At 33.9% G+C, this 20,967-nt stretch overlaps 1 protein-coding gene across 15 annotated transcripts in view; it reads left to right on the plus strand.

Annotated features, from left to right (window-relative positions):
* Positions 1-20,967, plus strand: part of LOC137487301 (uncharacterized) — a 173,377-nt gene that overhangs the window by 79,081 nt on the left and 73,329 nt on the right. For 3 of the 15 annotated variants that reach the window (XM_073926371.1, XM_073926373.1, XM_073926372.1), the window contains one exon: positions 28-145. The exons of 7 other annotated variants lie outside the window; for them this stretch is intronic. In XM_073926371.1, the coding sequence (XP_073782472.1) occupies positions 28-145 (118 nt within the window). Of the gene's footprint in view, positions 1-27; positions 146-16,332; positions 16,421-16,551; positions 16,937-20,967 lie in introns of those variants that run through there. 5 more of the 15 variants (XM_073926374.1, XM_073926376.1, XR_012392331.1 and 2 more) reach the window with 4 other exon arrangements.

Raw genomic sequence — 20,967 nt, forward strand, 5'->3', positions numbered from 1 at the left:
ACTCAGTGTTTTTGTCTTGAATATCAGATGGAGGAGGGCACAGCCTTGCATCCCAGATTCAAGTCAAAAGTGACAAATGAAGTGTGGACCAGACTGAAGGAGGAGCTAATGAAAAGGACCTTAGAACAGGTGTTACTTCATATTGGTAATATTCTACTTCACTTGAATTGTAGATCAATATGTGTTGTGGTAAATATTGACTTCTCATTAATTACAAATTATCAGACCAGAGGTTTTGAATATCAGAAAATAGACTTTATTCTCCATAATAAAGCCGAGAAAGAGCAGAGCAGACCCCAGAGCTTTCTGAAGTCTCTCCTGGACACCTTCTAAAGTTTCAGTGTGTTTGTTACAATTTTTATAAAGGATTATTTGACACACCCCTAAGTCTCTTTTTAACTCTTGACCATTTTTGAATAGGTTTTTAGTCTAAGGGGTCCTGCTTTTCTTGGCTCTCAGCCCACTAGCTCATGTCAACAGAGATGTTACAGGTATATGTCAGTAAAGTATAGATGCAACTTATGCAAAGGAACTAAGTGTTTACATACATTGTCATGATAGGATAATAACTTGATAATATGTTACTCATTCTAACTTCTGACACATATAGCTTCATAGAAGTATTTAACATAAATAATCAGTGCTTTACATATTCAGTTATTCTACACAATCAGTCACTCAGCCTTCTCCTAGTGTTGCTCCTGTGCAGGCATACTCATCTTACACAGACATATCACTGTATTTTTAACACAGGCCGGCATGTTTGCTGCAAACACTACATACATTTTGAGAAGAGAAAATTAACTGCTTTACACTTAGAAAATACTTCATACAGAGAGAATAAAATCTTCTTCAATCCCTCCTCTTAAGACTTTAGTCTTAATATTATTGTCTTTTAACCCCAAAGTGCAATTTCATAATCCAGTTCTCTTAATTACCTCTATCTAGTGACTGATATTAGCCACATAGCTGTTATCAATTGACTAGATTATGCCACTGTACTTTGACAGAAGTCCAGCCAAACATCTTCCCTTTTACTTTTGATTTGAAGGAAGTAAAAGACTGTACTCTGTTTTTCTCTTAACACATCAAAGACAACAATGTTTTAAGCATAAGTATTCAGTTGGTTCAGTGCTAGCTGCTAGTTTTCACACTCATGTAGAATATACTGAAGTGATATTATATATAGGTACCATGAAAGCAATATGCAAACGTAAAAAGCATCAAATGTTGATCTTGATCTTTGCTCATCCTTGTTTCTCTTATTCCAAGCTATCAGCATCTTCATTAGACTTTGAAAAGTTGTTAATGGAGATGTGTGGTTGAGAGTCTGAGTTTTGAAATCTGCAGTTGTGCATTCATCATCCCTTGACTTGTGGCACTTCTGTATGTGGTATTCAGGCACATTATCAGAATCACTCTTTTCTTTGTTCTGATAAACTCTTGCTTCCACACGTGGCACTTAGTAGTTTAGAGCTTTGGAATATTCAGGCTCCTCTGTTTCCAGTCAGCTTTCCCTTGCTGGAGTTGTTCCCTTTCGCTCCTTTGAGGCATTGGTACCTCATCAATGGCATCCACTTTGGCAGCTGTTGGATTTGCCCTCATCCAGATATGGTCCTTTCCTCCTGAGCTCTCCAGAGCATCCACAGATAGACTCGATCAGCTGGACCAATTGGACCTTATATCTCTGCTCTCTCACATGGCTCCTTTCTGGTTTCCTGCACAGATATCGCTATGCACATGGCAATTAATTGTTTCTTTATTAAAGTCCCTACTGCATTAGACATCTTTGCAAACCATTCCAAGAGGTTATGTGCAAGGTTATAGGTGAGATTATATGCCAGGTTTTATGCAAAGTTTTATGTGGTTTCTTGCAAGGGTCATGCTGTTTCTTGCAAGGTTTCTTTCAAGGTTTCTTTCAAGGGTCGACCCAATAGCAGTTCATGCGATGCGGTGTTAGATGCTTGTTTCTGTCAGTTTCCATGCCATCACTCACCAATGCACTTGTTAACACATTAATCCCATTAAGTTTATTATTTTCACATATTTCATTGAGGGTTGGTCTTGATGGATCATCTTCATCTCTTTCAGCCATTTCTGGTAACTGAGCATAATACAATTACTCTCTCTTTTGTTTTATTCATAATTTTTCATACTCCTTTAGATGTTTTTATTTATTTATCACTCATTAACTTCATGATTACTTTATGAATGCAAACCCATTATGAACTTATTTCTGAAGGCATTTCAAAATTTAGGAAATACTTCTCTTGTCACAGATGTAATAAATATCCCTGCTTCATAATCTGCTCCTGATGCTACCTCTAATCATCTACTCATCATAGTTTCTCAACTGTGCTTGTTTACAGAATAATTCTCTATCCAGTCAACACTAAAAACAGTCATCATCTCACTGTTTGGAGCAATGGTCTCCACTCAAGTCTTTTAATTGAACTAGAGCTCTGTGAAGCTGTAGATAATTCAATCATCCACATATTGTGACAGTGTCCATACAATGATCTTCTCCCTTATTATAACCCTTTATGCATTCTGGTGTATACAGTATATGCTAGTCATCAAGCTACACGAGTACAAATAAGTTTCTACCCTCCTCTGATAGTTACCTAAAATAAACTCAATAGAAATCAAACCACTTAAAATATTTACCATCCAAAAGGACATACAGATGTTACTACTTCAATGTGTTCCTTGTGCCGCCATTCATACCGCGGCGACGGCGGTACTTGATGCGCCAGCAGCATTTGACCGCTGGGTGGCACTTTAACCACAGATATTCAGCTTTGCCTTTTCACAATGCTAAACAGACTGTTCTGTAGGCGTAGCTTACTGTATGTGATGTGATGTGTTCAATTAAAATATAATTTTAATTTAGTTTTTCTGGTAATAGACATGCTCTTACACTATACTATGCTGTAGAAAAGATACATGGTGAGAAGTCAAAAAGCAAATATAAGAATTAAGTTATTAGCCTTCAGTGCCCGATTAAATTGCGTTGGGGTGAAAATAATGTTTTGATTTCTTTGACTATCATGGCAATGTTATAATCTCAAATCTTAAACGTGCGCATATAAAAAACAGCAAAATAATATAGATTATCCTGCCGGTAGAGCACATCACCTCACAGTTGTGAACTTGCGATCACCTCAACTTACATTTAAATTTTGTTTACCTGGTTTATTGTAAACTTATTAAGTGCAAAGAGGATTCGTTTTGGAAAATAGAATTGAAGAAATGAAAGACAACTAAAATGAAAGCACAAACATTCAGTACAAATAATTAGTCTTAAATAAATAAATAAATAAATAAATAAATAAATAAATAAATAAAGCAGTCTTTTAGTCTAAATATAGAGAGATGTAGTGTTTGCTGTTTTGATAGAACTAAGACTAGACATGTTCATTTATATTTTTAATTTACGTTTTTATTTACATTTTCGTTGTTGATTATAATTACGATCTCATTTTATGTTTCAATTATGGTACATAATAATAAACGAATAATGAAAATAAATGAATAATGAAAATAGGACATAAATTAAGTCTGGCAGGTTTATTTTTAATAATTTAGTTTCAGTTCCGTTTTTTGTTTCAAAACGTCAATGTTCTGCTTTAAAGTATAACTGTTGTTTTGTTTTGTTTTTTTACTTAATGGCTCAGTATGTTTTGTATTTTAATTTCATATTCAGTCACCTTGCATATGCGTGTGAAATATAATGCCGCATAACCGCGGAAAAAGAAGAAAAGGCTGTCAGTTAAAGCTAATTAATCAAAATTAGCTATATTAAAATACAGCATTTATGTTAATACAGGCAGAGTGTGAACAAACTAAGGCTAAGCTATGTGCTTGCCTTTTAATGCATTTAAAAATATTTGCGGCCTTTTTATAGGCTACAGGCAACTGGTGTATAATAATGTTTTTTTTTTTTTTTTTGTATGGTAAAGGACAATGCACATTATGTTATTGATGTAAACTTAGGCTAAAACTTACCATTGATAAACGTGACCTACCTCAAGCAGATCACTTAAAGTGTAATAAAAATAATGTTGCCGCAGGACATAAATGAACTCCCGCAAGTTTATTTTCAATAATTTAGTTTCAGTACTATTAATTTTTTTCTCAAAACGTCAATAGCACCTTCAATAATCTAAACATTAAAGATGGACCGCAAGATGTGTTGAGTGGCTATGTGGTGAAGAACGATGGCAAAGCTAAGTGTGATTATTGTAATAAACTAATAAGTTATAAAGCAGAGTCCCGACCAACAGGACTAAGCATATGCGGTTGGCTCATTCTTCACGAATATAGAATTAAAATTATGGCGCGTTAGGTTCATTGTGCATCCCGCAGGTGCAACCAACAAGGGTTGTGCATTTGAGTTTAACTTTTTGAGCGTTATAAGCAACTCGTTGTTAGTTTTTATTTAAATATATCGAGCCGTAACTAAGCAGCGCATTCTCTCCGCCTCCTCGTTTATAACCAGCTGGACACGCCACTGAAGCAGGAGAGACACTCCGTCGTTCATAATCTTAGCTGATGTGTCGGACTCGAAAGAATAATTCAAAGAGGAATGTTCTTTTAACAGTCCCGATATGTTCAATCTTTTTTTCCCTGTCATTTCTCTTCAGCAAATTATATTTTTAAAGCTGCTTGATTCTTTTAAAACCAAAAGCAGACCCCGGTAATTGGTGTTTTTTCATAAGATACTCCTTTATGAATGTTTTAATTTATGAGTAGTCTTTAATGTGCTTTTTAATAGTTTTATTTTATTCATAGCAGCACCTAAAAAGCGACTAATAACATCAACAAATTAATAAAATAAGTAGCAAATGAGAAATAAATGACAGACAAGTTGATAAAAACAGACATTATCTCTAATTATCAGAATTGCAAGATTAAAACAGCTGAATATAGGCCTAAAATGATCTAGAAAGCAACTACTGCGCGCTGATATTTATTCTTCTTTTTTTCCGAATAACGAACAATTTCAACCGCGGGGAGATACCGACAGCTTGATTTGCAGTATTTTCTAACATGTTAGAAGCGGGCAGCGGACATCAGCTAGCCGTAAAGACGGGCCGGCACAAAAAAAACATGGCTGCCGGTGGAGAAGCGGCTGTGCCCTCAGCAGCTGATTGAGACGGAGCTGCATATCCTAACTGAGTGCACTAAATACTCCGAGATCCGGGAGAAATTCTACCCGATAATCCAACACATACAAAACAACTTTGAGTCCCTGTCGAACAGAACCCATCTTACTGGGGGAGTGTGTGTGCTGCTGTGTGTTCACCCAACAATACCCGCTCCTGTCTCCAACACACAAATACTGGAACTCTTTATGTGGACTTACTTTTGATAATAGGCTACTATTATTACCTTTATCCTGTTTAATGTTATCAAAAATCTATTTTTATTATTATTTTTTTTATTCTATTTTTATTTTTATTAATCTTTTTTTATTATATGTTATTTTCATATTTGTTTTCACTACTGCCCTTTTTGCACTGTCTTGTTTGTGAGACGCGCACTGCTTTGGCAAAACGAATGTACAGTTACTTGTCATGCCAATAAAGCACCTCAAATGTGAAAATAGCCTAGGCAACAAATAACAAATAATAGTCTAATAATAACAAAAAATGCCCTTTTCATTTTCATACAATAGGCCTATGTGTGGGTTTTGACAATATGTGTTTAATTAAGCTATAAAGATCAGATGAAATGCATAGTGAAATATGAAATAAATGTCTCTTTTGCTGAAAATTTAATTAATCTATATATTTATTATTTTAAAAATCAACTCATTTTTGCCCAGAGAAAGAGGCGCGCGGCACTAGCGGACATGGGGTGCTTTTTCAAAAAAAGACGTACAGTAACTTGCAGCTGAACTATGCACAGTTTGGGGAAAAAAGGATATAGTGATGCATGTCCCCCAAAACCCCTAGTTTCTCTGTCGCAGATCCATCATTTGAAGGCAATTCAAATGTACCATCTCTAAAAATAAAAAAGGCCGCTTACGCGGCATTTGTGTTTATTATTACCATATTTTTATTTTATTATTATTAATTTATTCATTCATTCATCATTCATTATTTTTTTTTCGGTTTAGTCCCTTTATTAGTCTGTGATCGCCACAGCGGAATGAACCGTCAACTTATCCAGCATATGTTTTACGCAGTGGATGGCAGGAGGGCCAGCTGGGGCTTCGGGACGGAGTAAAAGGAAAGGCGGAATTTGCCCCGAGTCTGGGAAAGATGGCTTGCCGTAATTACACTAGTTTTTCTATCGCACACATGTGCCAAACACATAAACAAATAAATAAAAAAGGAAAAGAAAACATCTAGACTTATAGGCTGAGGTCTTTTTGCTTATAATCGCCCTTATGTTTCCGTTTTAAATGTAAGGCTGTTGCATAGAATAATACAATTTTAATGTATAAGTGATTTTGCTGTGTCTCCCTTGATGTTTCAATAACGCATAATAATCTACACAAAGACACGGCAGACATAAAGGTTGTGTGTGAGAGACCGAGCAAAAGAGCGCTCTCTTCACAGCTCTGTTGATGCTGCTAGCGGCTTCTTTCTTTTTGTTATTTATTTTGCAGATAATACACCATATGAATACAACAGAAAGACATAAAACTTTACAAATTACCTTTTGTAGACTCAAAACAAGTGTCATATCTTGATAAGCCTCAGCCACATTGAAATATAATTTAAAGAATTACATTATCGGATATAATAAAATCGCATTAAATAAATAAACCAATATAAAACAAGCAAAATCAAGCTATAACAGTTTAGGTAGGCCTATATAGCCTACATAAATAAAACCGTTAAAGCCAAATCAAACTTTTATTTTACAAGATATTTTCTTTTAAAAGATTTTAGATATTTTCTAAAAACAATAAACACCAGAGAAGGTTTAGAATATTATTTATAAAGTATTTGGATATGATGATAATAATCAAATTGTGCAAACAGAACATTTTTGGGAACACGTTTCAGGTCTCTCCAGTGCATTTGGGCTGAATGTTTGACTGTGTCTAAATGAGGATGTTATAAAATACATTTTCTACCGAGTTATTAACGGATGCACGATTCCAACAGTCGGGGGACGTTCTGGGGGCTGGGTTTGCGTTACGCGATGCGAGCTATAGACCGACAGTGGAAATGCGACATGATTTCGGTCTCACTGATGCCCATTAACACCTGAAAGACAAGCTTTTGGTTATGAGATGGGGGAAGGGGTATGTCTCCACCCTCAAGTGTTTTCCACAAACATGGTTACACAAAATCCAAAACTCCCGAGGACGGATGGTGTAACCGTAGCAAAACCTATGCGTTTTAAAACCAAACCGCATTAAATATGGGGCCTTATGAAAATGAATGTTTCTATGCACAGCAACTTCTGGACTGAACTACTTGTTATTTAAAATATCTGTATTACGCTCTAGCATTCGCCAAAACGAATTTGTACATAAAAACACCGAACATAGCCTAGCTGAATAGGGTGTTGCCTGCTGAGCCATGACAGCAGCAGACAATTCCGCACGACCATAAAGCCTTCACCCGACAGTTATTTTCTAATATTCACAACGCGAGCCACAACAATAGACATGCCATGCCCATCATCCTTACAGACAACTTCGCTTTAAACTGTATTAAGGTCCCATTTACACTGCACAGCAGTTTTATATAAAACCTTAATGATACATATAACAGGCTACATTTTGATGGTGAAATAACCTTTTAAACGATGGCTTTTTATTTCAGTATTCAAACATTAAATAACGAATGCATCAAGTGAAATAACGAATATGCAAAAACACATGTATATAAATATAAAGGACTATTATAATTAGCAAAATGCTGCTCTATTTATCTTTGTATTTTTATAATTTTATTATTGTTATTTTTAATATTTTGAATTAATTAAAGCTATAGACAAATACTGCTTGACATTTTAGAAAATGTTTTGCGTATACCCAGTACCGAGAACAAACAAACAAAAGCACATGGCTTGTTAATCAATTTAATCAAGCTCTAGCCACGAATAAAATAATAGACTATTATTTTAATATTTTAGACGACGGGTTAGTAATTATACTATAAATGGTTATGTTCAGATCAATGAAATAATAACTTTAATAATTCTGCTTTGCAATTTTTTATTCATTACCAACATCACTAAACCATACATTTGTTTTATAAGTTAACCAAATATTTGCAGAGATTCAGCAGTTTTTTTTCTGACGCGTTTGCCAGTCATGCCAGTCAGTGAAAAAAAAGTAACCGTGGCCCCGTTTGCAGGTATTCAGATTCGATTTTATTAATCTGATTCAACTTTTATTATTTACAGGACATAAAAATGCAATTAAAAGTTTCAAATCAATGTGCATTGTCCTTTACCATGCAAATAAAAAAAAAAAAACATTGTTATACACCATAGCCTGTAGCCTATAAAATGGCCGCAAATCTTTTTAAATGCATTAAAAAGCAAGCGCATATTAGCCGTACCTTGAGTTTGTTCACATTCTGCCTGTATTAACATGCATGCTGTATTTTAATATAGCTTATTTCGATGAATTAGCTCTAACTGACAGCTTTTTCTTCTTTTTCAGCGGTTATGCTTGCATTATATTTCACACGCATATGCAAGGTGACTGAAATTGAAATTCAAATACAAAACATACTGAGCCATTAAGTAAAAAAACAAAACAAAACAACAGTTATAGCTACTTTAAAGGAGAACATTGACGTTTTGGAAAAAAAAAAAAAACTGAACTGAAACTAAATTATTAAAAAATAAACCTGCTAGACTTAATTTATGTCCTGCGGCAAAAAATATTTTTATTATAATCTGCTTAAAATAGGTCAATTTATTTATTTATTTATTTTTTGCTTTTGATGAAGCTGCATTCAACTTAAGCTCAATGTCGGCAATGTCTTTAAATAAATAATATATCTAGGCCTATTTTCATTATTCATTAATTTTCATTATTCGTTTATTATTATCTACAATTGTTGAGACATAAAATGAGATAGTAAACTATATACAACAACGAAAATGTAAGTAAAACAGAAATAAAAACATAAATGAAAAAGTCTTGTCTTAGTCCTGTCAAAATAGCAAACACTGAACATCTCTCTATATTTAGGTTAAAAGACAGCTTTATTCATTTATTTATTTATTTATTTATTTAAGACTACTTATTTGTACTGAATGTTTATGCTTTCATTATAGTTGCAAAAATATCAGAAATTGATCTCGCACGCGCAGGGAAAAAAGGCAATTATGCCACACATGACTTGCATCGCTCTCATGCCAAGTTTTGAGGATAAATTCGCATTTAGATGCTGCTTGAAATAAAATAAAACTATCAAAAAGCACATTAAAGACTTTAATAAAAAATTAAAACATTCATAAAGGAGTATCTTATGGAAAAACACCACGGGCTCTGCTTTCGGTTTTAAAAGAATCAAGCAGCTTTAAAAATATATATAATTTGCTGAAGAGAAATGACACGAAAAAAAAATAAATAAAAAGATTAAACATATCGGGACTGTTAAAAGAAAATTCCTCTTTGATATTCATTCGACTCCGATACATCAGCTAAGATTATGAATGACGGAGTGTCTCTCCTGCTTCAGCAGCGTGTCCCGCTGGTTAAACGATGAGGCGGAGAGAATGCGCTGCTTTGTGAACCTAACGCGCCATTATTTTAATTCTATATTCGTGAAGAATGAGCCAACCGCATATGCTTAGTCCTGTTGGTCGGGACTCTGCTTTATAACTTAGTTTATTACAATAATCACACTTAGCTTTGCCATCGTTCTTCACATGTTGCCACTCGGCACATCTTGCGCTCCATCTTTAAACAAATGTTTACATTATTGAGGTGCTCTCCGGCGGCAAAGTTTCTGGCAGAGTAGCGAATGAAAAAATGTGCTTGCAGAAATTGGATTAAAAATTTAAATTATATAACAAGCATCGTATTCTTTCTAATCCTCGCCCAGTTTTAATACAAGTTGTGTTTTTTATATTTGTGGCTGTGAAGTTTATTAAGAATATATATATATATATACATATAGCCTACTTTATTTTTTTTATACTTTAAGTGATCTGCTTGAGGTAGGTCACGTTTATCAATGGTAAGTTTTAGCCTAAGTTTACATCAATAACATAATGTGCATTGTCCTTTACCATACAAAAAAAAAGAAAAAAAAAACATTATTATACATAGTTGCCTGTAGCCTATAAAAAGGCCGCAAATGCATTAAAAGGCAAGCGCATATCTTAGCCTTGAGTTTGTTCACACTCTGCCAGTATTAACATAAATGCTGTATTTTAATATAGCTAATTTTGATGAATTAGCTCTAACCTTTGACAGCTTTTTCTTCTTTTTCCGCGGTTATGCGGCATTATATTTCACACACATATGCAAGGTGACTGAATATGAAGTTAAAATACAAAACATACTGAGCCATAAGTAAAAAAAAAAAAAAAAAAAAACCAAAACAACAGTTATAGCTACTTTACAGGAGAACATTGACGTTTTGAAAAAAAAAAGCAAAAAAAAAAAAACTGAACAGAACTGAAACTAAATTATTAAAAATAAAATAATATATAAATATATATAATATATAAAAATATTTTTATTATACTTTTAGTGATCTGCTTAAGGTAGGTCAATTTATTTTTCTCAGTGTTTCACGTACTGTACGGCAATGTCTTTAAATAAATAATTTATTTAGGCCTATTTTCATTATTCATTTATTTTCATTATTCGTTTATTATTCGTTTATGTACAATTGTTGAGACATAAATGAGATAGTAAAATATAATCAACAACGAAAATGGAAATAAAAACAGAAATAAAACATAAATGAAAATGTCTTGTCTTAGTCCTATCAAAATAGCAAACACTGAACATCTTTCTATATTTAGGCTGCTTTATTTATTTATTTATTTATTTATTTATTTATTTATTTATTTATTTAAGACTACTTATTTGTACTAAATGTTTGTGCTTTCATTTTAGTTGTCTTTTACTTCTTCAATTCTATTTTCCAAAACGAATCCTCTTTGCACTTAAAAAGTTTACAATAAAGCGTGTTAACAAATTTTAAATGATTAATGAAGGAATTATAATGCTTTGACTTATTGTTTAATATCATTTACAAGCACAGTAGCTGTATGGGCTATTTCTGTCCGTTCGCATCCCGTCCCTTTGCGCCCCCTGGCGGCTCATTCACAAACTGCGGTCATACACTAAAAACAGAGCGGCACCTATTTCAAACGGCGGCGGTACAAGCCGCGGCGTTAATAGCCACTTTGAACTCTCACCTACTGTATCTTCACATACAATATAAACTTCAGCTGGAAAATCTTCTCCTATTGATTTTCTTAAATCATAACCTAAACATAATCTTGTTTTGTCTTCATATGTAATTATTGCCTTTAGATTCCATCAAAAATTATTAGTCATTTATACATTTATTACTACTTTAAATTTAAATAGAAATGTCTAGGACAGATTGTATATTACAGTCAATGTTTCTATTAATGCTCCTATTTTTACACAAACTTTTCAATAGTGTTTAATCCCTATTTCTGCATCTAGTGTTTTTTCTTTCTGGGCAGATCTACATCTGATTTAATTTGAACCCTCACTGTGCTGGCTGATTTCATCTGCATCTCAGTCCTGTAATGACAATCATTTAGTTGGAATTTGACACTTCTTTCCTTTACTAATTTATTTTCTGATATATATATTAATTTCTTTTTTATCTTTGAGTTATTTTCTTTTGGCTCATAATTATTTCCTAAGGCACTCCCATTAAACTAGTTGTTTATACAATTTTGATGCACTTTTTTATCAGCTGGCTAAAACTTACTGTATGCTTTGTAAATTTCTCTCTGTTTTAATTATTATTCCTTAATTTTTTTTCTAATTATTTTTCACATATGTTTTCATGTAAAATATTATCTTTTTCTTAAACACTGTTCTCTTTCAATTTTTCTCATAGCAATTTAGAACTGTTACTTTCTGACCTTATGTCCTATGAATTTATTTCAAATTGTTATTTCAATCTTTCCTTTAACTATAAATCATTTTTCTAGATTTGAATTTTTCCAGTTTTCACTATCCAATATTGATTTAGGCCATTCACAATACAATTATGTTAAGATTTTCCTTTACTTGATTTGAACTTAAATACTTAGTTCCATTCTTATTTATTCTCCAAATTATGTATTGCCTTATCAAAAGCTTTTTCTTTAGTCACCACCCTGCATTGTAATTTATCCTTCTATGTTTAAGGAACTTTTATTAAGCCTACTGAAACTTAAACTCAAATTATTTACCATTCATCATAATATATAATTTCATCATTTAAAGTTTCACCTTAAAATTACCTTATAACACTTTTTTTTTTTTTTTTTTTTTTTTACAAATTTGCATGATAATAATTTCTCTAAAATTGACAGGAGTCTGATTTGATACAAGAATGGGTAGCTAAACTTTTGTTCTTAATTTTCCTTCTGTAATGCTTGAACGTAATTTGGACTAGGAGCTACTTTGAGATGGACTGTCAGGCTATCCCCCCTCGCAACCTGAGACAACTAGCTCCAGATTGGTGCAACAGTCTTTTCTATGTTGTCCTGAACTTCCTTCATATCAGGGCACAGTGTTTCCCCCTCTCTCTTTGGGCTGGCTTCTTTCTTTGACTCAGCTGATGTAAAGTTCTGGTGGAGAGTTTTTTCTTTTTGATCAGTTCATCAGTCTCTTGTTAGTGTCTCTTTTGAATGTCTCTGAACAAATGTAGCTTTTTCAGTCCTCAGTAAATCCTGGGCAAAAAGTTCATGTCAAAAGTGTCCACAGCCATTTTGCTTTGTGTTTTTTCACACACCTTTCCATTTGCCAGTATACTCAGAGATGTCTGGTAGGTACGAGACTACAGTCCCCCAAAGTTCATCCATACGTCCTCTTAATTAATATATATAGAATTTAGCTCATGACTTAATAAATTATTTTTTTTCCCATTTTTTCCTTCATCAAATAAAGACTCCTTTTATCCAATTTTTTTTAATTAATTAATTTATTTATCTATTTTTGTTTGCTGTTTAACAACTTATTTTTTCTAATTCTCAATCATTTTTATCATATGTAAATATGCTTAATTTTCTATTTGTTAAATGTTCTTATAATTAATTTCTTTGGCTTTAGATTGTGCTTCACTTATTTTTCCTAATCTTATTCTAGTTTTTCCTCACTAGTTACATTACATCTTACACTATTTTAATTTCTCTAACATTTCCATACCTGTTTTAATTCAACAGTACTATATGGTGGCCTAATGTCTAATATACCTGTTCAAAATCCTTACTGCAATAGCTTCAAGTTCATAGTACTATTTTACCTCTACATGTTTGTTTACTTTAAGCATTTTTCCTATCTGAAATGCAATTTTTAATTCTCAATTACCTTTTAAGTACATAAAATATGAACTATATAATTTTTGAACTCACTATTATGTTCTTTCATTTCTCCTCAGTGTCTATGCTTTACATCTGACTCGCTGCTTTTACTACAAATAGCTGTTGTCTCAGATGACAGCCTGTAGCTGACTTTAAAACAAATGACAACAGTCAACTTACTCCACAACAATTTTTTTCATTGCACTTAAACATAATTTTATCTTTTAAAGCCAAATCTTAGTTTCTTTTAAATGTTACTGTTTTTTTTTCTAATTTTTATTTTATCTGTTTAATATATATATATATATATATATATATATATATATATATATATATATATATATATATATATATATATATATATATATATATATATATATATATATTAAACATCTTCTCTTTTTATTCTATTAAACAAAGTTTGGACTTCTTTTTTCTCCATTTTCCTATGCTTCTTTTCCCTTTTTAAAAATTAGCATTTTTGTCTCTTAGATTTTCCTAATTCATTTTTCTTTAAACTTATTTTCCTTAAACATTTGATCATTAACTCTTCAATTAATCCATATTTATTAAAGTTTTCTCTTCTAATTCTTTATTTACTCAAATCATCAACTTATCTATTTTTATTCATACTGATTTAGTAAATTTATTTCCTGATCAATATAACTATTAATCTCCATATGTAGTTATTTCTATGCTTCAATTTTTGAATTTCTTAATATTTATTAGTCTAACTTCCAGTTGCATTTTTATTAACACTTTTTATTTATTAAATCTTATTCTATCATTAATATTTTCTTATTTCATTTATCTTATTCATTACTTTATAATATTTCTATTTATTTAATACCTTATAATATATCTTTACTCTTTAGCTTCTATCTGTCCTGTGAAACTTTTGTTCTTAAAATAGACAGATTCTTACCACTCCTGAAGCAGACCTTCTTCCAGACTGTCGACATGTCAGGAATTTCAGTCCCCTCTCTGCCTATAGTTCATACTTAAAAACACTTCAAACACACAGAGATTATTCAGAAAAATGTTTAACTCGTATATTCTTGTTTTTAGTCTTTGTCTTTCAAATGCAATATGATCTCAATTAACTTTATTAGGCTTAAACCTCCTCTGTATCACAATCTCTTCCCTAAACTGCATCACTCTCTATCTTATTGTTCTTAAATCACACAACATATGCAATCCTTCTTTTATATTATAATATAAAACGATAATTCTTTTAAACTCACTCTTATTGCAAACATACTTTTAAGCACAATCATACTTCTCACTCAGTCTAACTCATCTCTTACACTGTGTAACCTGAACCTCACCTCTATTCTAGTCTCTCTAGATCAAAGTTGAAGGCTTCTAAGCACCCCAGCAACATAGACAAATACACAACTACTTACAATTACATAAATACACCTCACTCCTCTTGAGTGACCTGTCCGAGCAGCCTCTAACCTTAGAGCTATAACCACAGAATTCTCCACTACACTCCTCTTGAGTGACCTGTTACTTCTGCTCCCGTCTTTACTGTTCTTCAGTAAAAATAGCATTTCACAGGATTTGTGACTTTTTTCCCCCAGCCTCCTGAATAATAATATTTATCATTATTAAAACAGAACGGGTACTCCGAGGTCTTTGCGCGCTTCTCTCTATACCTTAATCTGTTTTAACTTATTAACTGTCACCACACTTTAAGAACTTCCTCTTAAAACTTAAAAATGCTCTATGCATATTCTTCATAATATTAAAAAATTTCCCAAACATGAGTAACAGTTACTAGTTAACGTTTATCCTATCCGTCAAGGCCCTCTTAGGAAAACACAGATCATTTGCATGCAAATTGTTATTTTCTCCTGGTATTCAAAACCCCTTTGTTTTCCTTTTATATCTTTACTTTTACTTTTTTAGTTTTACTTGTAGTTCGTTATAGCTGGAGAAACAGTTCAAGTGACTTTTTTACCGTTACAAGCAGGTCCTTGGTAGAAAAAACACAAACGTATAAGCTTAAAATTGCTTACCGTTTTTTATCGTGGCCACATATTTGTGTTTTTCCTCCAAGCCCCAGCATGTCCAGTGTCGTCTCTGTCCAGCCCCACGTTGGGCGCCATTTGTGGTAAATATTGACTTCTCATTAATTACAAATTATCAGACCAGAGGTTTTGAATATCAGAAAATAGACTTTCTTCTCCATAATAAAGCCGAGAAAGAGCAGAGCAGACCCCAGAGCATTCTGAAGTCTCTCCTGGACACCTTCCAAAGTCTCTCCTGCACCTTCTAAAGTTTCAGTGTGTTTTTTACAATTTTTATACAGGATTATTTGACACACCCCTAAGTCTCTTTTTAACTCTTGACCATTTTTGAATAGGTTTTTAGTCTAAGGGGTCCTGCTATTCTTTGCTCTCAGCCCACTAGCTCATGTCAACAGAGATGTTACAGGTCTATGTCAGCAAAGTATAGATGCAACTTATGCAAAGGAACTAAGTGTTTACATACATTGTCATGATAGGATAATAACTTGATAATATGTTACTCATTCTAACTTCTGACACATATAGCTTCATAGAAGTATTTAACATAAATAATCAGTGCTTTACATATTCAGTTATTCTACACAATCAGTCACTCAGCCTTCTCCTAGTGTTGCTCCTGTGCAGGCATACTCATCTTACACAGACATATCACTGTATTTTTAACACAGGCTGGCATGTTTGCTGCAAACACTACATACATTTTGAGAAGAGAAAATTAACTGCTTTACACTTAGAAAATACTTCATACAGAGAGAATAGAAATCTTCTTCAGTGTGACCTAGTTTTTTATTGAATATAGACTCCGACTGAGCAGATAGAACAGGCACTTAGCAGGTAACCGAAATGACATCTCTGATGAAGACAGTGCATCTGCAACAACAGCACTAGTAAGAAAATATAAAGAAATCCTATTTTTTCCTATTTAATTTTATTTAATTCAGAAGAAAATTAACTTGTTTGAATTTATTTTTTATATAGTTTTATATTTGTCTTTATTTCTTTACTCATTTGTTAATAGAAGATTCCAAAGCTTTCTGCCTTGAGGAGCTGTTTGCTGTGGAGGACATGGCAATTGAAGCAAGAATGCAGACCAGCGTCAGCAGCACTACAGAGGAGATATAGAGATAATAAATAAGTACAGACTGCTTCCGTCTACACTGTCCTCAGTAAGTCCAGTAACCTGGTGGTGGGACATAAATGACACTCTGCCAATGCTTTCAGAATTGGCATCAAGGTATCTTTGCATGCAAGCATCATCCACAACCTCAGAGCGTACATTTTCCACTGCTGGGGACATTATCAGCCAGGAGCGGGCTTGTCTGTCTCCTGAAAAAGCAGACATGCTCATTTTTCTGAAGAAAACTGTTGAGTAATTTCAGTTGATCCTAAAACATTAGTTCACCAAAAAATGAAAATTCTGTCATTAATTACCCTAATGTTGTTCCAAACCCATAAGATCTTTGTTTATCTTCAGAACACAAATAAAGATCATTTGGACTTAATCCAAGAGCTTTCTGATCCTCCCATAGATTTACTGGATAAGCATTTATCAATGCCCCGAAAGGAACCAAAAACATAATGTGGCGAGTAGGGTTGGGCATCGTTTGGGTTTTTTCGATACCGGTGCCTAATCGATACTTTTAAAACGATACCGGTGCCAAAACGGTGCCTGAATCGATACTTTTTAGCCCCAAAATGATGGTGGATGACTCTACAAAATAATTTTATTTGACAAAATATTTTTAAAAATAATTTTAACAGAACAATATGATTACAGTTTAAAGTAAACATAAATTCATACTGTATTACATTAATACATTTCCTTTGATCATTTGTTGGTGAGCATGAATTTAAGATTTGCATTATGAAATTACATTAGCTTACTATTAACCTGTGGGGGCGGGCAGGGGCCACGTACTTTTAGGAGCACATTTTAACATATATATCACAAAATACTTAACATTATTCATAGTCATTTTTGTTCATGCATCACTCTGCAGTCTTCATAAACAAGATAATTAAATAACTTAAACTCAAAATAATCTTCCTTGTTTATTTATTTGACAAGTAACGTTATACGGGTGTTGGAGAACACATTTCTAGCATTCAAGTACATCAAGGCACATTGCTGCACCTGTAAACTTTAACAGGCCTACAGCTGAAGTCGATTTATTTTGCCCTCCCATTCATTTACAATAATGTTTCTGAAAGTGTTTACACTGTTTCCTAAAAAATAATTATTCTGGAGTAATAATAAGTGCTATTTTTTATTGTTTATTTCGTGCATTAATAATGACCTAAACACATTGAATGACAGTAAAAAGTAGCAATTTTACTCAATAAATGCGTTAAAAATATCAACTGATTTATATATAGTCATTCAAATGAACTTAAAACGATAAAAAACTGCAACAAACATTTATTTAGGCCCGAACTACAAAACCAAATGTAAAACAATTTTAGTATCAGTTTTGCTTAAGTTGCACGCTAGTGTTGCAGGAGAGGGGAGTGGTCGGTTTAAGACTAGCTATTTACGGGAGTTGTAGTCCATAGCGAAGTGTATTGTGGGTAGTGTAGTTCGACACGCATGCTGGATGATGTGAGCTCGCTGTGTGCTGTGCTGTGCTGCTGAAACTGAGGAAGAAAGTTTTACTCGGCTTTGTTTTATGTTCACTCAAGTTATTCCACCCGAGAGCTGTTCATAACTAGATAGAATAGACATAGAGATAGATTGATCTCTGCAGCAGCTGCCGGAGAGCTGCGCGCTGCAGACGCAGCTGGTGTGAAAGGCAAACGGCTGTGTGCTGCTTCTGCTCTCCATACGCGCTGCTCATGCGCTACTTTCGCTTGTGGTGTGAAACAGGCGTAACGTCCTTGCTGCAGCACCAAAATTAGGCACTGAAATTCATACGCTGATTTAATAATGGTACGTATCGGTTACCTAGCAGGTTTCGGTACCCAATCCTAGTGGCGAGTATGCTGATGCCACGTCGCCTTGGTCCCGGATTAACCCCAGCTGTCACTTAATCAGCACGGATCGATCCCAGCTGGAGCTCATCAGCAGACACTCGTATAAGCCATCCCCAAACACAAGGAAGACGAGCTTCATTTCACTCAATAGCCGCATTTCCACTATCGGGCCAGTGCGAGCCAGGGCTTTAATCGGGCCGGGCCGGGCCAATAGCCCGGGAGGTTGAGAAATGAGACCGAAATCATGTCGCGTTTCCACTGTCGGGCTAGTAGCTCATGTCGTAAATATTGACTTCTCATCAATTACAAATTATCAGACCAGAGGTTTTGAATATCAGAAAATAGACTTTATTCTCCATAATAAAGCCGAGAAAGAGCAGAGCAGACCCCAGAGCATTCTGAAGTCTCTGTGTTGCTCCTGTGCAGGCATACTCATCTTACACAGACATATCACTGTATTTTTAACACAGGCTGGCATGTTTGCTGCAAACACTACATACATTTTGTGAAGAGAAAATTAACTGCTTTACACTTAGAAAATACTTCATACAGAGAGAATAAAATCTTCTTCAATCCCTCCTCTTAAGACTTTAGTCTTAATATTATTGTCTTTTAACCCCAAAGTGCAATTTCATAATCCAGTTCTCTTAATTACCTCTATCTAGTGTCTGATATTAGCCACATAGCTGTTATCAATTGACTAGATTATACCACTGTACTTTGACAGAAGTCCAGCCAAACATCTCCCCTTTCTCTTTTGATTTGAAGGAAGTAAAAGACTGTACTCTCTTTTTCTCTTAACACATCAAAGACAACAATGTTTTAAGCATAAGTATTCAGTTGGTTCAGTGCTAGCTGCTAGTTTTCACACTCATGTAGAATATACTGAAGTGATATTATATATAGGTACCATGAAAGCAATATGCAAACAAAATCAATATGCAAATGTAAAAAGCATCAAATGTTGATCTTGATCTTTGCTCATCCTTGTTTCTCTTCTTCTGAGCTATCAGCATCTTCACTTGACTTTAATAGATGTTAATGGAGATGTGTGGTTGAGAGTCTGAGTTCTGGAATCTGCAGTTGTGCATTCATCATCCCTTGATTTGTGGCACTTCTGTATGTGGTATTCAGGCACATTATTAGAATCACTCTTTTCTTTGCTCTGATAAACTCTTGCTTCCACACGTGGCACTTAGTAGTTAAGAGCTTTGGAATATTCAGGCTCCTCTGTTTCCAGTCAGCTTTCCTTTGCTGGAGTTGTTCCCTTTCGCTCCTTTGAGGCATTGGTACCTCATCAATGGCATCCCCTTTGGCAGCTGTTGGATTTCATCCAGATATGGTCCTTTATATAGTAATCCAGATATAGTAACCCTCATCCAGATATGGTCCTTTCCTCCTGAGCTCCCCAGAGCATCCACAGATAGACTCGATCAGCTGGACCAATTGGACCTTATATCTCTGCTCTCTCACATGGCTCCTTTCTGGTTTCCTGCACAGATATCGCTTTGCACATAGCAATTATTTGTTTCTTCATAAAAGTCCCTACTATATTAGACATCTTTGCAAACCATTCCAAGAGGTTATGTGCATGGTTATATGTGAGATTATATGCCAGGTTTTATGCAAAGTTTCATGTGGTTTCTTGCAAGGGTCATGCGGTTTCTTGCAAGGTTTCTTTCAAGGGTCGACCCAATAGCAGTTCATGCAATGCGGTGTTAGATGCTTGTTTCTGTCAGTTTCCATGCCATCACTCACCAATGCACTTGTAAACACATTAATCTCATTAAGTTTATTATTTTCAAATATTTCATTGAGCGTTGGTCTTGATGGATCATCTTCATCTCTTTCAGCCATTTCTGGTAATTGAGCATAATACAATTATTCTCTCTTTTGCTTTATTCATAATTTTTCATACTTCTTTAGATGTTTTTATTTATTGATCATTCATTAACTTCATGAATGCAAACCCATTATGAACTTATTTCTGAAGGCATTTCAAAATTTAGGAAAGACTTCTCTTGTCACAGATGTAATAACTGTTCCTGCTTCATAATTTGCTTCTAGTATTACTCCAATCATCTACTCATCATAGTTTCTTAACAGTGCTTGTTTACAGAATAATTCTCTATCTAGTCAACACCAAAAACAGTCATCATCTCACTGTTTGGAGCAATGGTCTCCACTCAAGTCTTTTAATTGAACTAGAGCTCTGTGAAGCTGTAGATAATTCAATCATCCACATATTGTGACAGTGTCCATACTATGATCTTCTCCCTTATTATAACCCTTTATGCATTCTGGTGTATACAGTATATGCTATTCACCAAGCTACACAAGTACAAACAAGTTTCTACCCTCCTCTGGTAGTTACCTAAAATAAACTCAATAGAAACCAAACCACTTGAAATATTTATCATCCAAAAGAACATATCTTTACATACAATATTAACTTCAGCTGGAA

Source organism: Danio rerio, chromosome 16 (assembly GCF_049306965.1).
Source record: "Danio rerio strain Tuebingen ecotype United States chromosome 16, GRCz12tu, whole genome shotgun sequence".
NCBI classification, from domain to species: domain Eukaryota; kingdom Metazoa; phylum Chordata; class Actinopteri; order Cypriniformes; family Danionidae; genus Danio; species Danio rerio.